This window comes from Fundulus heteroclitus, chromosome 20 (assembly GCF_011125445.2).
Source record: "Fundulus heteroclitus isolate FHET01 chromosome 20, MU-UCD_Fhet_4.1, whole genome shotgun sequence".
NCBI lineage: Eukaryota > Metazoa > Chordata > Actinopteri > Cyprinodontiformes > Fundulidae > Fundulus > Fundulus heteroclitus.
Genome location: NC_046380.1, coordinates 23631098 through 23652099, shown reverse-complemented (window position 1 = coordinate 23652099; position 21002 = coordinate 23631098). Strand labels below are relative to the sequence as shown.

The following is a 21002-nucleotide window of genomic DNA, read 5'->3' as shown; positions in this document are numbered from 1 at the left end:
CCGAACGCTCAAGGTCGGAAAACAATGTGCTGCTGAAATGTAACATCGAACTCGACACAATCTGATAAACAAGCCGTTAATTAGGCGTTTATAATTGAAAATCTCTCTTGTGTTGTAGGGCACATCTGCAGCTTTAAGAAAAACTGGACCTAGGAGAAAAAGAAGTGTGTGTGCGTCTGACCCCACCTTGATGCCGGACAGTTAAATATAACCACTGTCCACCTGGAAAAGAGAGAACTGAAGCACTGCGCCTCGTGTTTCCCAAGCTCAACGAGACCCCAACGCTCTTTTTGTAAATGCAACCTGACTTTAGAAATGAGAATAATAAACTGTCTGTGTACAGTAACTGTTTATTAGGAATCCAACAAGCAATGTTGTTGTTGTTTTTTTTTAAAGAGTGTTACAGGTCTAAATTTAATTTGTTTGGCTTTGGTCTGTCCTCACAATAAATGTAATAGATACACCAATGGAAACTCATGATCAGTGCTCAGTCAGAAGATGTATATTGGGAGTGTTTTTATAAAGAAACACACAAAAAACACAATAAAAAAAAGTTACCATAACCTTACAGCTACATTAAGGTCATTTACACCACACAATGTGTACAAAAATAGCACCTAAATGTCTTTCTCAGTGAGTAAAAAATGTTCAATCTCAAAATAAATTTCTAAATATTTAAGAAAATAATACCACGGCCATTACAGTGCACATAAGACTCTGGCTTCACCTGACCCTCGTATTAAAGTTGGGTGGTTTTGATCATACAACACCGGCTATGCAAACACAAATAAACCCTGTGAAGCATGTAGATTAGGGAAAAAAAGGCAGAGATGCACTAATCGATCAGCCAGGTATCTACCAAATCTCCCTATGTCCACTTTACTGTGATCGGCAGATCAAATATAGAAGAAAAATATCAAACATTTTCTGAAAATCCCTGCAATTTGTTCATCTAATGCTAATATGCACCTGTATATCAAACAGCATGTAGTTTGATGCACTTTTCCCCCCCAGTAACAAAAGTCATATAAAACTTAAGGACATATCTTTTGTGGCATAAATGGAGAAAAATCATGTAATTCTTTAATTTTCCTGTTCCATTCTAAACTACTGCCTATTAAAAAAACTTTACTGACAATTACTTCTGTTTTATGTGTTATATTACTCAGTAAATGTAAAGAAAAAACATCTTCATAGTTCAAATAGACATGGTCAGTCCTCGGTATGGGCGGGGAAAATGGCCGGTTGGTGCAAATTTTTAAAAAAATAAACGTAATCAGGGGAAAGGAAACCCGCACTGTTGTCAATTTCATATTGACAGCTTTCAGTCTCATCTGTGCCGCAGTCTCAGCGTTAAAGAAGAGGCTCGCCTTTACAGTATGAAAGTTTTCTGACTGGTTGGCCGACATGCAGATGAGAGGGAGGGCGTCCTGAAACTGCTCCTCTTCTTTCAGAGCGTGTTTTTAAATGAACGCCATTCATTTGCTAAAGTACACATACCAGTACATCCCCCTAGTCAGTGGCGGTTCTAGACCAAATTTACCAGGGGGGCCAAGGTGGGGCCAGTGTTTTTTCACAGGGGCACAGAACAAAAAAATGAAACAATAAAATAGCAATATTTAACTGTGTAATAATATTAAGTGAGCCACTTGTGGTTTTGGAACTGCAGGTTTCAGACCCCTGATCTAGCAGTTGAAAACTTTGGTCCCAGCTCAATACAGCTAAAGCTAAACGTGAAACATCTTAGTTTTTAAATCCTTCTTAGAGTACTGTATAGGTAAAAAAATAAAATTAGTCAAAGTAACCAATCAGTTATGGTTTGTTTGCCATTGCAAATAATTATGAGAAGTGTATTTAATGTTATGTCTTTAGTACAGGGGCCATAACAGGGGCCAGGACCATTTCTACAGGGGCATGGGCCCCTGTTGGCCCCTGTCTAGAACCGCCCCTGCCCCTAGTATCTATCCAAGGGTCGCTGGATGTTCTTATTTATTCTTTTTCATTATTAAAGTTACAGAAGTTGTGAAAGCTGGGGCTAAATTTCAGATGCCTTTTGGCTTTATTTGCAAAAGCAACCTCTCTGTGACAGAATCGCACCCTTTCTTGTACAGCACGTTGCTGGCTTTAGCATTAACAGCAGCGTGTGTGGCTGCTGCAACCTCAAACTTACTGGTTTTATCAGAACAGAGCTAAATCTGGCACTTTAAATCCCCCATAACACAGTAATACGTAAGAACAACGGCGTCCTCCCGCTGGTTTCACAAACGCTGTCGAAGCCCTCGCTCTGCAACCAGAATTTGTCCCGCGTTGCCGCGTGCGTTGTGTCGCTGCACACGTGCGGTAATATGCAAACATGTGGAGTCCAGGGCCAGCGCTAACAGATTGGTGGTAAAAGCAGAGGCTTCTGGGCCGTGCCCGCAGGAGGCTCGTTTTGCATCCAGTCAGTATAGCGATGTATTTACATAACAGCACAGTCTGTCACGCCTCAGAGCAAACATGTCTGTTTACTACGGAGACCGTGAGCAGCGAGGCGTGTGTGCTTTGAGTTGGGAGGCATTTTTCGCCCCCCCCTCCACTTGTGGCTCCCGCAGTTTAAACGGAGCGCGTCTTTGTACTGAGCAGAACTGAGAACACGGTGGAAATTAACCTAAGTGTTCCTTGAAAAGACAAACCATTCACTGGACGTCAATCGCGGGTCCAAAACCGAGAGGTAAGCCTCCCGAGTGAGTTAATGAAGCCTCGAGCCTCAATGGCAAGAAATCCTCCCGGGCCGCATTAACTAATGGCTTTCTTCTGGGGGGTAGCTAACAAGACAAAATCTCAAATGGCCTTCTTTTTTTTGGAGGGGGGAGGGGGGGGGGCAGATTAAGCAAAAAGCGTTACCATAGAAACCCCTAATTACATTTACTTGTTTACTGAGGGGGGCAACATTTCATTTAGGCTGTCTGCAATGGGACTTGAGTTAGTGGCTGAAGGGCGGCGGCGACTCTGAGCTGATTCATCCTGAGCATCGCTGCTTCCGCCTGAGAACGTAAGAATCGAGGCACGCTCTTCAAACTGAAACCCCTGTGGCTAAATTCAGGAGTCTTCAATGAGACGTTACCCTGATGGTTAATATATAGGGACGCTATCGTGGCAGAGAGCTCAGAAGCCCACGCGGAGGACTGATAGGACACCTCTTAAAGGATGCGACACCTGCATCCTTTAACCACTGGCAAGGCTACTATTTCAGCTGCAACTGTAAGATATTAGATTGTTCAGCCTGTAAGTTAGGGAAAAAAAGGATTGATTTAATTTACACTGCCAAAATAGACCTAAAAATAAGATTTTTTTTCTTGAAATGAATGTATTTTTCCTTGATTTGAGCAGGTAAATAGGACTATTTGCCAATGGAATAAGATTTTTGCACTTAAAATAGGAACAATTCCTCTCCATCATCTTATTTCAACTGCAATATATCTAATTATCTTATTTTAGGGGTACAAATACTCATTCCACTGGCAAATAATCATATTTACCTGCTCAAATCAAGGGTAAATACATTCATTTTAAGAAAATTTTACTCATTTTTAGTTCTCTTTTTGCAGTGTAAAGGGAGGAACTGAAATACACACGAGAAGAGAGTACACCCTAAAAACTAAAACTGAACCCTAAAACTTTTTAGGGTTTGTCTACCCTTAAATAAACCCAGTGAAAGTTCGCCATTTACAGCTAAACATTCCAGGTTTATTTCCAAGTTGAAGCTTCATAAGCTTAGACATGATTTTGTAATTTCACAAGGGAAACAAAAACAAAACACGTTATTTGCTTGATGTCCGAAAAAAGGGAAAAAAAACGTCCCAAACTCTCGTGTAAAATCGGCCGAACCCTCGCTGGGTGCAGCGGACAGTAATTACCGATGCCAGACCCGCCCCACAGAGCAGAGTGTGTCATTAGCCGTCTATCCAAGGGCACAACTTCACCCATCCTCCTCTTCAAAGAGCCAGGGAGGGGAAGAGGCGGCGTGCGTTTACCATCGATCAAAGATCAATGATCTGTGTTCGGTCAAGGAAAAAAATAAATAAACTTAATTGAGAGAGTCGTTGACTGATTCGTACATTCAATTAGGGCCTGGTGCACAAACTCAGCTCCAATTAGTTACACAAACACGGTGCCTTGCCCTTGGACGGGTATACATACTCATGAAACCTTCTCACGATTTGTAATCTTCAAAACGTTGTGAAGTTGTTTGGTAGTTTCAGCCTTTTTTTTTTTTTTTTTTTTACAATGATTCCGCTAAATCAAATCTCGTACAACCAACTGCCTTCAGAGGTTCCCAATTAGTGAAATCCATTGACATTAGAGCGAGCGCAGCGTCATGAAGACTAAGGAACAACATCCCCTTGGAGAACATGGATGGTGGCAGCATCATGGTGTGGGGACGTTTTTGTTGAATATTGGGAGCCAAGAAGTTAAAATTACCATTTACCGGTGCTCTTCATCCATGGTGACCAAGCTTCAGCCATGTTGTAGAGGATGAGGGAAAAAAAATCTGTCTTTTGATGTGCAAAGCTTGGTGTTTGTAGCGTTGATTCAAGGAGAATGAACACATATGCAAAAGCAGCCAGTTGAGGTGGTTGGACACCTGATTAAGGATGAAGGGCGCCTCCCTTTGGGGTGGGGGGGTGGGGGGGGGGAGATAAGTAGAGGAGGGAGGGACGTATGGATGCACATGCAATGCAACAAAAAAAAATATATGACCTACTTTGTGTTAATCTATCATACAAAAGTATAATAAATAACATTAAAGTCTGTCGTTCTACTAAAACGTGACCAAGTTCAAAAGCCATCTCTGGCGCCGCTTCCACCTATTTCTACTTTACTGTTTGGGAGCAAGCTGTGGGGATGCAGGGGGGGGGGGGGGGGGGGGGGGGGGTGCATCTATCCTTCACGCACACCACAGCATTTTCCCCAAACAGCAGCTTCAGGGCACAACAACAACAACAGGGCTGATAAATCGTCCAAGTATTTGTTATGGCTGGAGGGAGCCCGTTGCAATAGTTAGGCTATTTGTTTTTATTTGGGCCTGACTTATGGAAGCCGTTTGGGGGAAATCTTAAAAAGGGGAGGTAACGAATAGGAGTGATCACTGACTGACAAACACGTGCCGTATCCGTTTCCGGTTAATCGCTCCGGACAGTTTCCGCGCAAGACGTTCGGTCGGCGGGTCGACTTCCTGGAAACGTGTCGTCAGGTTCCAGCAGAGTGACCCTGAAGTCGAGGGCAGCCGTGAGCTCAGCGTGAAACTCCCACAGCAGGACAGCCATGGATGGAAATGCCACCGCTTCGGCGTAGCACAGTACTTACACTTACACTTAAAACAAGAATGCATAAATTATCCTTACTGCTGCTAAAATAATCTTTTCAGTTTACCGGTAATATATTTTTTTAGGATCTCACTAGGGAGCGCGTTTCCCCCAGCGAGCTGACCTGAGGGGGCAGCAACAGGTGGGGGAAGGGCGGTGGTGCATTGCTCTCTATGCTTCAAACGGCAAAAAGAAAACTCCTGTCACCCTGAAAAGTTGTTTTTTTTTGTGTTTGTTTGTTTTGGGTTTCTCTTTTATAAACCATAGGGGGAAAAAATGTGGCGGAAAGCTTCACGCTGGTTGAGAATCTTTATTCTGCATATTGAATGAGCCGATGAGCGAATGCACCTGAGCTACTTATGCGTGGTTTATTAAAACACTAGAAGAGAGGGAGGGGGGGGGAGGAACCAGATGATGACATAAGCATAGATCTGTGTCATAACTACGCAGATATCAAAGAAAAGAAGAAGAAAAAAAAACTGCAGACAGGAAATAGTCATCACGAAAAAAGGACTTTGGAGAAAAGCAACATGTTTGGTACTGTTGCAAAGTCAGAGTATAATAATAATAAAACGCACCCACAAAACAAAACAGATAAAGACAGAACTGGGGACACGTTTGAAACGCCTCGCAAACAACTAAATGAGGCTGTTCTCAACCCTCTCTGCATGTGCCCTGGGAACAGCCAGGCCTGTTCATCCTCTATCCAAACGCCAGCCCACTCATTATCAACCAGACCCTGCCAAGTCTGACCTCCCTCTCAGTCAAGCCCTGCTGAGAGGAAGAGGAAGAGGAAGAGGAGGAGGAGGGAGGGGGGGGTCACTCAGAAAGCTGGCCTTACAATAAACAGAAAACAACTTTACTGCATGGTTTGAAAGGACAGGACTGGAAAAAAGTACAGCCGCTACTCTAAGCTTTCCCCCAAGCAAGAGCCTTTGCGAGAAGGTGGGGGAGAGCAGAGAGAAATAAAAGCAACGGACATGAATTAAAAGCCTCTATTTTTTTACATTGTAGGAGGACCAGAGAGCGTCCTGTCTGTTATCCATTGGGGTCTCTCTCTTTTTTCTCCTTCCACGCAGTTACACAACTCGCAGGGCAATTTTGCAAGCCTGGCGTGTGAGTGAGCGTTGTGACAGTGTGTACTCACCCAGCAGCAGCAGTTTCACTTCTCTCGCCGCCTTCTCCCCATCTTCTCGCAGGTTCTTGTCGATCATTTTGGACCTCTCGGCCGCGGCTTTATCTTCCTGACTCACAGTGCAGCCCATGGTTCCCAGTGCGCGCTTCAGGTCTGCTGCTTGTTCGGGGGGAAGTTCAACAAACGAAAAAAATAAAATAAAATAAAATAAAAAATAAAAAAGGAGAGAGTCTGAAATCCTCCCTCTCCCCGGGCTTAAAAAGAAAAGAAAACAAAAAACAAAACAAACAAAAACAAGTTGAGTAAGGAGACGACTTTTTCTTTTTATTATTATTATTATTATTATGGCGATTAACGACAAACGTGACGTATTCCGTTCAAAACGATTTTTAGGGGGATTTCTTTGCAAACTCTCAAAAAACACATTAGTCTACTGCTCAGTGGGTCGACATTTGTTACCTTTTTTTTTTTAGTCCAAAATACAGCTCGAGTGACTTTTTCTGCGGATCATCAGAGCAGGTCTAACACCACGAACGCGGCCCACGAAGTTCAGCATTCAAAAAAAAAAAAGCAAGAAGTATTCCAGCTGTTCAACACCGAGCGCACCCAGAGAAAAAAAACACACACACTCCACGCTGCCCAGTTTAAGCTACCTTTTCCTGTCGCTTTTCTTTTCTTTCTGACTGATTTTGTAAATATTCGTCCTAATCCGTAAAGCCTTCACGCATTCTTTTCCCCCCTCGCGTAGAGATTTATCACATTTGAAGCCACGCCCGGACCCGCCGTTAAGTTCCCTTCAGCTCCGACGGAACAGCGAGACAGCGCCGACAGTCGCCTCCCCAGCCCAGCAGCTACAGGGAAGGAAGCAGCTCCACACGCCGAGGCTCCGCACCAACTCCGCGCCGGCGCACTCAGTCGCCGGCAGGAGGGGGAGGCGTCTGATGAGGAGAAGGCGGGGTCTGCCAAACACTTAGACTTAAACTTAGACTTAGACAGACTTAGACAACTTTATTTGTCATTCTTTATGACAACTTTATTTGTCATAAAGCTGTATGCAATTTCGTTGCATACAGCTTGTAAATTGCAGTAAAATTAAATTACAGTATAAGGTGCAGCAGTGATTTAAAGGGCAAGGCAGGGCAAATTTATTTATATAGCACAATTCAGTACAGAGACAATGCAAAGTGCTTTACATGATTAAAATGTAGGAATAAAAGCAAGTAGGGATAGAATGTAGAAACAAAAAAGAACATTGAAAAGTAAAACAATTGAAATGTAAACAATGCAAGTAATACATTCAGTACATGTATGTATGTATGTATGTATGTATGTACAAATGTATGCACGTATGTTTATGCACATATATGCACGTAGGTACGTATGTATGTAGGCGCATAGATATATGTATATATTTAAGTATATAGATATGTTTATATATATATATATATATATATATATATATATATATATATATATATATATATATATATATATATAGACCACTAAGAATGTAAATAAGACATCATATGCCCATTCCTATTTACTTTTTTGTATTTTTTGGTATTCTTTTTGATCCATTGTATATATGAAGATTCACTGTATATAGCTGAATGCACCTTCCCTACTCTGCACCTTCTTGTATGAGCCGATGTGACGAGTCAATTTCTCCATTGTGAGATCAATAAAGACTATCTTATCTTATCTTATGCAAGAGAAAGTCACAGTGTTCAGGTGAGTACTTTTAAAAACCATTTGTATGTACAGAATTTGACTGTGCAAAGGGCGTTTGTGCAAGAATGCATTTAAAGACTAAGAGTTCGGCAGCATTTGTAATGCTAGATGGAGATGCAACGATGCTAAATGTGCAAATATGCGAATGTTGTGCGGAGTTTATGGGCTATAGTTCAGCAGTTCAACAGCAGTAGGATGCTAGTAGAAGAGTTAAATATCCAACTCTTTAATATCAACGTCCATTTTTTTTTTATCTTGGAAAGTAAAGTACACAAGAAGGGAATAAATGTGGTTGAAATAACTTCTTCAAGCGAGATTTTTTAGGCATTTTTTTTTGCACGTAGAGCCCGTTTAAAGTCAACCCAGATGGACTAAAATGTGAAAACATGGAAACCCATGCAAGGACAGCACCATCAATGTCAGCTTCGTTTACGAATAAAGAATACGTTGATTTGTTTTCTCTCGTCGCAAACGAGCCCTTCGCCTTTCCTGACAAGTTTTACAGAGACGCTGGTTTCATTTCCAGCAGGACTTGATGTAAACAGTATCTGCTTTAATCACCATGGTGTCGCTTGGCTCTGACTTAAATCTGGATGCTGTTCACTGGGTCCACGTTCTGTACTGAAAATCCTTTCAGTTTTTAAGTCTTCTCTAATTTACTCTGAAATTTAAAGGGTTTCATTAACAATAAGCTAGAAACATCAAAATGAACAAATATAAATGCTTGCAATATGCAATAAACAGTGGTAATAATGACGTCAATGAGATTTAGCATTGACTTTCGTCATCACTTCCTTGCTGGATTTGCTAGTTGGAGGGTCCAATTCTACTTCAGCTTTATTTCTGCAATAGTGGTTGCACTGGAACAATATAATTTCACCTTTTACCATTACAAAGGTACCAACAGTTCGGATTTACACTTTATAGCTGTGGAACTTGAACTTGATCTATGTCAGGTATGTTATGTCAGGCAGAAAGTGCTCCTAAATCCTTTTGGGGCTTAACAGGCTTTAGAAAGCAACACCTCCCGTGGAATTTAAAGCTGTCAAGTCTCACTCCGACTGTACAAACATGCACTTTCACATCAACAGCAGTAATAGTACGTTTAACTGATCCACCTTTCCTACTTTGCACCTTCTCTTATGAGCCGATGTGGCAAGTGAATTTCTCCAATGTGAGATCAGCAAAGCCTATCTTATCTTATCTTATCTTAAATGTACGTTTAATTATGAGGATTTGAGACCTTTGGAGGTTTCTTGTAGCAGCCTCTTCCAGTCAGCTTTCAGCGTGAACTTACCTGTAGGCCCAGACCTGGGGATGCTGTTTATTAATTTTATTTTATTTTCAATGTCCTCACTTGTATAACTACTTTTAGAACACCAGAATGACCTCTTTAAAACCCTTTCCAGTTGCTACAGCTGATTTTTATCATTTCATCTTTTTAAATGAAACTTTTGCACAGAGTGCAAATGGAATATCATTAAATCAGCAGTCTGTGTTAAACCTTTCAGCCAAATGGCCTTCTTCCTCTGTCAAGTCTACAGGTCTTCTTTCTGAGTCGTGTGCCGGTTGTTGCAAAAGGAGCAAACCCGCCCAAAGAGACAAAACGCCCCCCTCCCCCCCGCAGTGTTTTATGGGAAATGTAGTGAAATGAGTTTAGAGTCGGGGATTGTTAAACAGCTGCAGGCAAATGTTTGTAATCAAGTCCTGTCATGCCAATGGGAATTTTCGACTGAATCGTTGATAGCTCAACTACTACTGATTTCCTGGACCCTTTTTAATTAAATTAAATTTTATTTATATAGGGCCAATTCACAATACACCTCATCTCAAGGCACTTTACAAAGTCACATTCAATCAAATCATTCAGATTGTTTAAAAAAGTAGTTTTTACAGAGCTTTCTGTAAATAAAATCCTACATCAATGAATGCCACAAGTAATAAACAGAATCTAATTAAGTTAAATTGGTTTGTTCAAATAAGGGTGAGTTTCAATAGTACTACATGTAATATTACAGGCAAGCCCAACAGAATAAACTGAGTCCAAACTACTAAACTAATTCACAAAAGCAATCGTCACCGAAACCAGCTTTCTCTCCAGCTCTCTAGTTCCACCTTGTGCCCGGTTATGGCGCTACGTCTCAGACACAGCCTGGGTCTTTGGCTGCCATGAAAATGCAATCAACAATCCAATTTTTCATTGAATAAAATTGAAATAACAACTTTGGGGTCGCACAAAAATGTCATGTTTTTCCAAAGAAAACTCACATTTTATGAATGAAATGAGATGCAAAATATAGTTCGTTGACTATATATATCGTTGACGAGGTTGAAAATAACAATCTAAAAGTAATTTTATCCTTCAAACTTTGCTTTCATCACAACCCTCCATCCACATCACTTACAACCTTGCAGGCCTTTGGCATCCTTGATGCCAATCTGTTGAGGTAATCTGAGGAAACGTCGACCCATGCTTCCTGAAGCGCCACCCACAAGCTGGTTTGGCATCATGGGCACTTATAGTCCAGCTGCTCCAATATAGGCAAAATACAACATTAACAATGTCTGGACAGTATTTCTATAAATTTAATGTTATTTTAAATGAAGAAAACTGTGCTTTTTATACAGAATATAAGGACATTTCTAAGTGACCCCAAACTTTTGAGCTGTAGTGTACATTACTGTAAATGATTCCTACATTGAAGGAAGAAAAACTATTATCAGGGTGTTCAGGTTGCTTTTGTAAGCAACATGAACAACATTGTTAAAGTGGGCTCCAGAGTTGTCGGTGTTGGTCAAAGAGATCTGGCCTCTCTCTGGGAGAGTCGGGTCACTAAGACTGCTGGTCAGATCATAGACATGTTTTAGTTTCATGCCCTCAGGTCGGCGTTATTACATGCCTATGAACAAAACTAATCATTATTCTAAATCTTTTATACCTTCTGCAATTAGGTTATTAAACTTGAATTAAATGTCTTGTTTGTATTTCTGACCGTTGTGTGTGAAAGGTTGTGGCCCATACATGTCTGCTTGTCTGATTTTTTGTGTGTGTGTCTAGCCTGGTCGCAGCAATTAATTACCTTTCAATGGAATTAATAAAGTTTTTCTGATGCTGATTCCTATCTGAGAAATGAAGAAAGGGAATCGTGTTACCCCATTATCTTTATTGCAACATCATTTACAGTACAATAACTGCCAGCAACATATTAAAATATAGAGAAACAAGAAAATAAGACATAAATTGAAGGACAACAAGGTTTAAAAGCACTTTGAAAAATGATTACATAATACTCTTTTTAATCTGACTAGATCTTTAATTGCTATTTACATTATACAAACTAGATATGAATATAGAATATAAAGGGCGTACATTTATATACATTATTTATAAATGCTGGCTGATGTCATTATTTATTCAATATGTTAGGCTGTTCAATCAAATGCATATTAGGAAATCACACAATCAACACTGAGGTCTCCTTAGAGATCATTTTGTAACCTCATATACTGTTGCTTAATTTGTCAGTTTTTAATTGTCAGTTCTTTTTTTGCATGGTGTAAAGACATATCTTTGTGCAATGTTATCGTTATTATTCTTAAATCAAATGGCCTACTTATGCTTCCGCCAAACATTAGGTTCAAACAAGGAAAGGGATAAATAAAAGCATAAATTAGCTGATCATCAAACACTTTGTTATGCTACAGTGGCCGATTCAGATGATTTCTCTGCAGACAAACACATAAAAGTAACCGAACATATGTAAGATAACAAAAAGGGATTAAAAGAGGTTTGTTGTGTAACAAAAGACAGACAAGACAATATTAATATATCCATACAGCACTTTTAGAAGTCTGGTGTAAGATATTTTATCATAAAGAAAATAATGATGTGCAGGCAAGCTCAGCAGCTTCCTAACAACTCCGAGTTCGTATAGGTTTGTGTCTGCCAAGAAGCAGCGAGGAAGACAGACGTGACCACCGATGATGATAAACCACTCACTGTATATATATATTTATATATATTAAAAAAACAAATCAAATTCGAGAAAAACAATCATCTTGCATTTCTTCACGGACTCGGATTCACCCGAAATATCCAGATAAAACATCCAACATGACGTTTAAAACAACGGTTCACCCATCGACGGTTAGACGACAAACACTAGATTTATTATATAGCTAGGATGGGATTATACTGTAGGTGGGAGTTTAAACCACACGAATGCATGAAGGTATTATGGTTCACTTACAGCGGAGTCATGTTTTCTCTTTTCCAGATAACACAGACACCCAGAAACCTCCAACAAAACATCCAATAAATTATTCTTCATATTCAGGGAGCACGTTACAGGACCGTATTAATGCTCATCTCTAAGGAATGTTAACTTTGATGAGAGTTATTGCAGGAGATATTTGACACCTATAAACACGATACAAAGCCACTAGGTTAGGCAGAACAATCAAAGGTTGAGTCAAACGAATGGGGCTTACCCTTAAGTCACATCTGGCAGATGTATTTGTTTGCATTTCATCTCCTTAACCCATCTACATTGTTGTGCTCTTAAAAGTAAAAGTGCTCTTGCTAACCGCCTCCTAAAAACCGACACCCTATGGTTGAGACAGACCTGTCTGTCACTGGTGTTAGGAATTAAGCTTGTGCTAATATTTTCAGTCACTGACAGTAAACTCCTTGGTAAATGACCCTGTTGTTGGTGGGGTTGTTTTTTTTTGTTTTGTTTTTTTCCCCGGTACTTTGCAGAAACCGATTCATACCCCTTAATTTCTATTTTATTTTTCAGGCAACAACAAAAATGTCAGTGAGTTTCAAAGAGATTTTGTGTGATAGACCAGCACAAAAAGGAGAAGAATTGTGAAGTAGAAGGAAAACAACACAAGGTTAATTCAACCAATTAACATCCACAAGGATATCTTTATATTCATACCCTTAAATTGAATCCAGTTGCCTTCACAGGTCAACTAATCAGTAAACGGAGTCCTCCTCCTAGCTTCACAATAACCCCTAAACCAAAACAAAATAAAAATTGAAAAATCTGTGGCAAGGGCTGAAAATTTTTTATAGTTGCTCAATAGTTGTACTATTTGACTTGGGCTTGAGCTGCTTTGTGAAGAAGAATAGCCAAAAAAAACAACAACAGTATCTATACTTGTAAAGCTAGTAGACACCCCCCAGAAGACTGCATCAGGTATGCAGTGAAAGGGGGTGTGATAAAACATTGACTCAGAAGGCCTGAATACAAACACTTTTTAAACTTTTAGTTGTACAAAATCTTTAAAACCATGCATCCTCATATGTCCACGTGCCTAATTATGTGCTAAGGATGTGCGTTGGCCAATGAGACGTTGACATAAGATACTGTCGTTCACGGTTGAATCGTGACAAATGTAACAAAGAGCAACATCGCAAGGCGCTGTACGCTTTGGTCATCTTGCGTTACAAATGACTGAAAACGGTTTAATCAAACCCTCCAGGAAACACATCCCCAGGCCTTGCTGATAAGACACCCTGATCGTCAGCAGTGTTCTCTGCATTGCAGTCATCTTTTCAACTCGAAGCAGTCCAACAGACGAGGTCCTCAGTACCATTTCTACCTGTCCTTTAACAAGGCAACACTGAAAACAAGGAATACCTACACCGTATGGGCATTCTTGCATGTATTGTGCTATGATGATAGAATTTAAAACGTTTCTGCCAGGGTATCCAGAACCAGCTAATCAGCCTTAGCCTTATCATCTAGTAAAAATAAAAATACACATGCTTTTTAGGCTATATCTTATAAGACAGATGTAACTGTGCTTTAGTTTTACATCCTGGTCAACAGGAAGGGTTGAGAGAATGTATGAAAGCCTTAAGCTACAGAATAAAGCGCAGCAGCAGGAGTTAGAGGAGCATAATGTTTAGGTGGCCCACCTTGAAGAAACACCTGCGCATCCGAGCTTCATCCGCTGAACTAATTGGCCACGTATTTATCCTCAGTAAAGAGTGTGCTCGCAGTAGTAGTGGCCAAAATTTAGCGATAATTGTCTTTTACACTTTTAAAGTGCAACTGCTATGAAAAGATATAATTGCATAATTAATCATCAGTACAGAAATTCTAAAAAAATATATAAATCATTTTACATTAGCTGGTAAACAGGAGACGAGTCAAACTATCTGTGTATTTTGTAGTTTTTTTTCCTATTCTAGATCCCCTCAGGACTAGAGCTTACTTTTTCTTTGCTTTTCCACTTTCTCCCCACAACTCTCAGCCTCCAAGTGTCACCGTCAATCACAACACATCTGGCACTTCAGTAAATTAACTGTTAGCTGTCCAAGCACTGTTACCGGCCCAGATCCACTGTTACTGTTTGGTAGGATGTACAGTACAATTTATCTCCATCAGGACAAAAGCGTTTAGATAGGGGAGAGTTCCCTCTCCCCTTACCAAAAAAAATAAAATAAAAATACTGTTGTCTCTGTGGGAGATATTCTCTTACAGAAAAGGAAGGGCGTCTTTAAACATCAGTGATTGGACGTCAAAAATAGTAACATTACAACACAAATCCAAATCAACGATACAAAAGCAGAAACAAAACACACATCATCAGTAAGTGTCTAATGGCCACTGCTGGCTTTACTGCTGCCTGATGTCCAGTCGATGATGATAAAGCTGAGACTCATTATCATAAATAGGAACCCGATCCCAGCGAAACAGGCGGCCTGAAAGACAAACACAGAGAGTTGAAGGAAGAGACAGACCGACTGGGTGATTTTTGTGGATACAGAAGGTCAAAAACAGTCATTTTCATTATGATCCAAAAGCTGTGGCATCCAAAACAATTATGCATTGTTTTACTATTAAAAATGCATAAATCATTGTGTTGGGAATATTTTTTCTTATTTTCACTCACTCAACAATAAACAAAAGCTGCTATATTTACATTAAACTAAATAAGGCTTTTAAAAAAAAGGTGGAGAGGGGTTTGTAAATAAACGTAGAGGAGGCTTACACGTTTTTGGAGTGGACTTTTTTCTACTTTCTTGGTCCAGGAAATAGTTTAGTCTAAGCTCAGCAGCAGAAAAGGCAGAATAGTTGTGGGTCTATATTAACTAAACGTTTGTCCTAATAGAGAGAATGACCATGTCTGCTTTTTATTAACAATTACTGGGTTTTTCTTGTCCTGTTTAATAATTTTTTTTACCTGAAGATAAAGGCATGGCCAAGAAAAGTTTTATACTTCATATTGTACCAAATTTCGGTCAGAGGCCGCGTCATATCACTGCAGGGGTCTCCAACGGCCCCTGGGCTGCACTGTGGGCACCGTGTTGCAACAGATATCCAGCGATGTGGCTGGCCTTCAACACAGCCACAGCCACACACTAATCTCCATTAAATGTGTCATGGCTTGTTGAATCAAGACACTTGAACTCCATTAACAGTTGGTTATGGTCAAACATGACAACTGCAAGTTACTGAAGCCAAACAGCCTTCTGTCGTTTGTCCACTGGAAATAATGTTAACTCCTTCTAAGTCAGAGCAGAGAAGTCAGGACTAAACTGAACTGATCCTTTGATGCACATGTTAACCAAAGGATTATCTAAACACAAAGCACTCACTGATAATTTCTTAGGGATATTATCGTATTGATCATAATGTCTCCTGCACACTTATTGGCTCCCGTGGTTAAGATCCATAAAGAACCTTTAAATAAATGATCGTTTTGTTGCAGTTGCATAATCACTTTTCCAACTGTAAGCTTTGGTGCTTTACTTCCTTTATACAATCTTCGTCACTGTTACACGGATATAAACACGGTTCTTCATTCAACCTCCTGTGTCGGCAAACGACTATATGGTTTTAAAACCTAAAGGCCCATCTATTTTACTTTAATGACATGTTTTTTTGTCATTCCCATTTTGAAGAGTGCCTAAAAGAAATTGGCCTCTGTCCCACATCATAATTACGCCCCAAGGAAACAGGAAGTCATGCATAAATAATTAAGTTATTAAACATTTTTATTGACTTAATAAAGTCAATTTTATTTAAGTTCATTTTGAAAGGACCAGTATTGATATTAAAACACTGTTTTACTTCTCTTGTATGACTTTTTAATTGCTTTACACAAAATAAAGTTTGGAGAACAAGATTATGTTGCTGCACTATAATACATTCATTTTGAGCTTATTTAGACACATTCAAGATTGATTTGATTAAATGTTGAGGCCCCATTTCCTAAGTTGAACTGATGTGAAGGAAAAATAGTGAACTGAAACAAGATTTCCAAGAGATTCTCACCAGGATTTTTGGAACTGAGCGTAGAGGCTCCTCTTCTTTGGGTACGATACGGATATAGAAGACAGCGGGGAAAATGAAGATGAGACAGGGAGCGGACGTGGCACCTGAAAGCGCATAAAAAAACATTTATTTATTCAGAAATCCGTTTCGTGTTGACTCTCCCTTTCATCCATTTCTTCACTACTATTATGACAAAATTAAACTAAAAACTGGCAGTATAAAAGTTTTAAAGTTAAAACTATAGGTCTGACAAGTAGAAATAAAAACAAAAACAGTTTTCAGAAATATCAAAGCTCTGAAACCACATATACCTCTTGAGCAGTGGTCGGCACACCTAACAAAAAAGTTAGCTTTGCAAACTCATATCCCCCAAAAATATCAGCTTCGTTACTGTTAAACCGATGATAAATAAGGAAATTCGAGGAAGCTAATGCTAGCCGCTAACTGATCCTTTAATGCTGCTCTTGTGATCTTTGGCCAAAATGAGACCACTTTAAGTGTTTTTATCCATAAAAACAATAAAAATTGATTTCTATGGTTTTCAAGCCTGCAAAGAGTTTCCACAACATAATTAAACACAAGTTACAAGGAATACATCTTTTTTTTTGTTTGGTCGTTAGCTTTTTTTATATTATTTATCAAAATACCTGCTTTTATCCCAAAAAAAAACTCTACAAATAGTATTTTTTTATTCAAGAAAAAAACAAACATTCATTCTCTTGTAAAAACGTGATGTTTTTCTTTGTTCAAAAAATTATAATAATAATGAGATTAATTAATCCATAAAACAAACAAATTCCATCTGGCAGATTATTTAGGTACTTTTATGTACCTCTAGATAAATTCTACTAAGTAGGTCCAAAGCCAAAAATGGCTCTTAAATTGCTGACCCCTGAGATGAATATAATAGTTTTTGTGCAACGTCAAGTACCGTGTAAATAATCTATGTATAGGAATATTTATTGTGTCCAACACACAAATAATATGTTTTTTGAATCCTAACCTGATAAATGTACATCTTTTTCCCAAGACAGATTTTACCTACCAATAATCCCAAAGATGCCCAAGATGTTTGGGGCAAAGATGACTAGCAGGTTGATGAACGTGAGCAAAGTGATGGCAATCGCAATGTGACGAGGCCAGTAGAAGGTTTTATTAGGGAACATCATCTGCTGGATGGCTCTCCTTACCTGATCATAACAAAAAACATAAACATTTTTGAAAATAATTTAATAGTTGATGAGCCAGAGTGTAAACATTGAGCACTAAAATAATTGTACTTACAGGAAAGAGCACGATTGGTACCGTAAGTGTGACAGCAGTGAGTACAGCCACACGCACACACAGGATTAAAGTGTCATAGGGGTCAATGCGGCTGTAGGTGTGAAGCAGCTCTGCTTCCACTTCCTCTGCGAGCGGCGATAACAGGGAAACAGAAAGAGTCAAAAGAATGTAAAAGCATTAAAATTATAGAAATTATGCGATATTCATTTGTAAAATTAGACTACATCTATTTAAATCCTGCTGATTTAGAGGAGTTTGAAACATTATGGCACCATTAAAATCTTGAGAAAAAATGTAAATACTGCCCTTAAATTTTGTGAAAGGTTTCCATCTCCATCATTCTCTTTCAATCATCATTGATAAACAAAGTTATTCTGCAATCAGGGGCAGCAAAATGAATCAGCAGGTTGCCGATGGCCAGCAAGCACATTGGACACCCCTGATCTATATTTCAAAAATAACTCGTTAAAATTCCTTCTCTAGGTATTGAATTGTTTCTTAACATGACACTGTTTTTCTCAATAAATAAGTGTACTCACATTTCAGGATGTATTTTTAATTGGGAAAAAGAAAATAAATGAAATTTGAAGTTGATGTTTTTTACACGTCCTTGTTGGATTTTCACTAGAGACCACTAGAGGGCAGAAACACACCATGATACTTAATCTACAAGCATTTCATTGAAACAGATTTGCAATCAAGTCATTTTGATCCATTCATTTAATGAAAATGTAATTTTTAAATGCTTGTTTCTTGTGCACATTATGAAAGAATATCATTACTAGCTCAGATTCGCACAGTTTGCTCTGAAAGTTATTTTTTTCTACCAGAAACATTAGAGTGACTGTTCATTAACGTAGCTCTTTGGATCAACTGCAAATCTTCATTCATTAAGGTATTACTGCAAAAATCTGGTAGGGTTTGGTCATTCTACCTATGAAAACATCTAAACTGGAATATATGTTCTATTTGTTCTCTGATGTTAGATTTTCAAGTTCCCAGTCGGAAAGAGGAACAAGCACACCTCCTGAAATCAAATCTTTCTGAGGAACGCTAACTCTAGTGTCCAATATGTCTCCTCACATATAGACTTTTAATAACAGTAGCAGTATTAGCAGTTGTTTAGCTGATGGTTTGTATCTGGTTTAATCGGTAGCACAAATAACTGACCAATGGCGATAAAATGTGACTTGGATCGACAGGAATCATGAATTAATCTGAATAGGAGCTGATTGGCCTCTCCTCCCCAGTTAGAATATTTAAGTAATTAGAGACCAGCATGAAGTCACACGGAAGCCAAAAGGTTACAAAGATACATAAAGACTCATCTGGCCTTGACCTTTGCCACACAAAAAAGCAATGGGAATGTCAAAAAAAATCAAAAGTCTTTTATGAGAAAACAGAGATGATAATTACTTTTTATTCTGTAATTTATGTTTTCTGTGTCTACACTTTTACCTGCAAGTTTGACTGGGCTGGTGCAGGCGCCTACAGACAAGCTGCCACTGGCACACATACTGCTGTAAAATACCTGCTCCTTTTTTTTATTATTATTTAATTTTTATTTGGAAGTTTGAAGTTTAGAGCACAATATTTTTTAAATATAATACATTTTCTGTAAAATATCTACTTCTGACTATGTTCCTTTTGTATTTGAACATAAAAAGAGAGAAACACTTTATCAGCCCGTGTAGCTAATAAACACACCAAAACAAATAGCAAATCCCACAGTATTCTGACTTTCAACTAAAACGTCTCAACTCTGGTGCAATGTCATTTCCATTGTCCGAGTTCCAGCGATTGACCCAGCAGCTGTCAACGTGTTCTTAAAGACAGAAAGACAATTTGTTAAAAATGAAGGAGGATGAGGGCTCACCATAGAAAGTCAGGTATCCAAAAAGAGCAGCCAGGAAGTACATGATGTACATAACTGCGATGGAGATGTTGGACACATGCTGCATCTTTTTCTTGGTGGGACTGAAATCAGAAAATATCACCATGTGGTTACACCAACACACCGTTTAATCATGTTTCTAATGTAACGCCCGCTAAACCAGGCTGAATGACGCTACCTTCGCCTTTATCCCTTGAAAGAAATTAGCAGCTTGTTTCAACGTGGGTTTGTACATTTAGGCTACCGACATGCCACACACCACGAAGCAGTGCAGAGACATTTCAGAATACAGTGAAAGCAGTGCATGTGACTAGAATATGGCAAGCCAAGCACAAAGCACACACAGTAGCTTTCCTCTGTTTGTTAATGTCTCGTCCAAAAACAAAGTTAGCAGGAGGTTTCCATCATAGGAACATACTTGCGCAGCTCTGTGTAGATGGGGAGGACTTCAGGGTGGCACACAAAGGCGAACGCCAGGATTGGAATGGTGTAGGCCGTCTGTAAATGAACCCCAACAGGTCACCATAGATACAGCAGCGCTATCCCAGACGTCTTACCACCAACCTCTTGCTGCACTGGCCATTACTGCCTCAGACACATCACAGAGAGCTAATTGTTTTTCGTGATTAACTCGGGCCTGGCAGTAGACCAGCTTTAGCCTTATTAAAAAATGTCTTGCCGCCTTGTAAGCTGCTGACCGGTTTTGATCGGTCCTAGTACTACCCAGTAAGAAAAAGTATGGGGATGCTGACAAAACGTTAATAGGACTTTAGGAAGAACCCAAAACAAGGAGAGAAAATTACTACTGCTCTGAAAGGTAAAACTGTTCCAGGAAATTACGTAACGCTGATGTTATCCTGTCTATAAGTAAGGGTGATTCAAAAAAAGAAAAAAAAAAGAAAAAAGAAAGACCTTAGAAAAGCATCAGATTTTTTCATTTTACTCTTTACATCTTCCTGTGGTCCTTAGATATCAAATCTGATGGTTTCTCTGTGTAAATCAAAGGCCACCATGTCTGCTGCACATCTTCAGAGTCCAAACAGGTGCTGGTCATTTTGCCCCTTTGCCAGTTTGTACCCTTGTATTTTTGGTCTTTCCTGTCTGCCGTACAACGTTTTTTTACCAAGCATGGGGAAGAGTAAGAACGGACGATTTAAAGCAATGTTCTACAATTTGCTCTTGCTTTACTGGAAGGAAATATTGTTGTGTGACTTAATTGAGTAATATCCAGCAGCAGTTGACTGACAAAAATGGGAATCAGAGCCTTAATTATTGTAACACCTAAATGTTTCAGAGAATCAAAGGAACCTCAATACAGA

General features: G+C 39.3%; 2 protein-coding genes across 3 annotated transcripts in view; both read right to left on the bottom strand.

The window, feature by feature from the left end:
• Positions 1-7345, bottom strand: part of LOC105927121 (guanine nucleotide-binding protein G(i) subunit alpha-2) — a 66059-nt gene extending 58714 nt beyond the window's left edge. Inside the window, exons 1-2 of the mRNA XM_021317099.2 lie at positions 6940-7345; positions 6493-6734 (exon numbers count right to left, since the gene is read on the bottom strand). Coding sequence (XP_021172774.1) covers positions 6493-6610 — 118 coding nt within the window. The 5' untranslated portion in view covers positions 6611-6734; positions 6940-7345. The remainder of the gene's footprint in view (positions 1-6492; positions 6735-6939) is intronic.
• A 4010-nt stretch (positions 7346-11355) lies between these two features.
• LOC105927120 (sodium-coupled neutral amino acid transporter 3) overlaps positions 11356-21002 on the bottom strand; it is a 49867-nt gene continuing 40220 nt past the window's right edge. For both annotated transcript variants that reach the window (XM_012863729.3, XM_012863734.3), the window contains 6 exons: positions 20102-20181; positions 19666-19766; positions 17790-17914; positions 17551-17695; positions 16506-16609; positions 11356-14929 (listed from right to left, as the gene is read on the bottom strand). In XM_012863729.3, the coding sequence (XP_012719183.1) occupies positions 14825-14929; positions 16506-16609; positions 17551-17695; positions 17790-17914; positions 19666-19766; positions 20102-20181 (660 nt within the window). In that variant the 3' untranslated portion in view covers positions 11356-14824. The remainder of the gene's footprint in view (positions 14930-16505; positions 16610-17550; positions 17696-17789; positions 17915-19665; positions 19767-20101; positions 20182-21002) is intronic.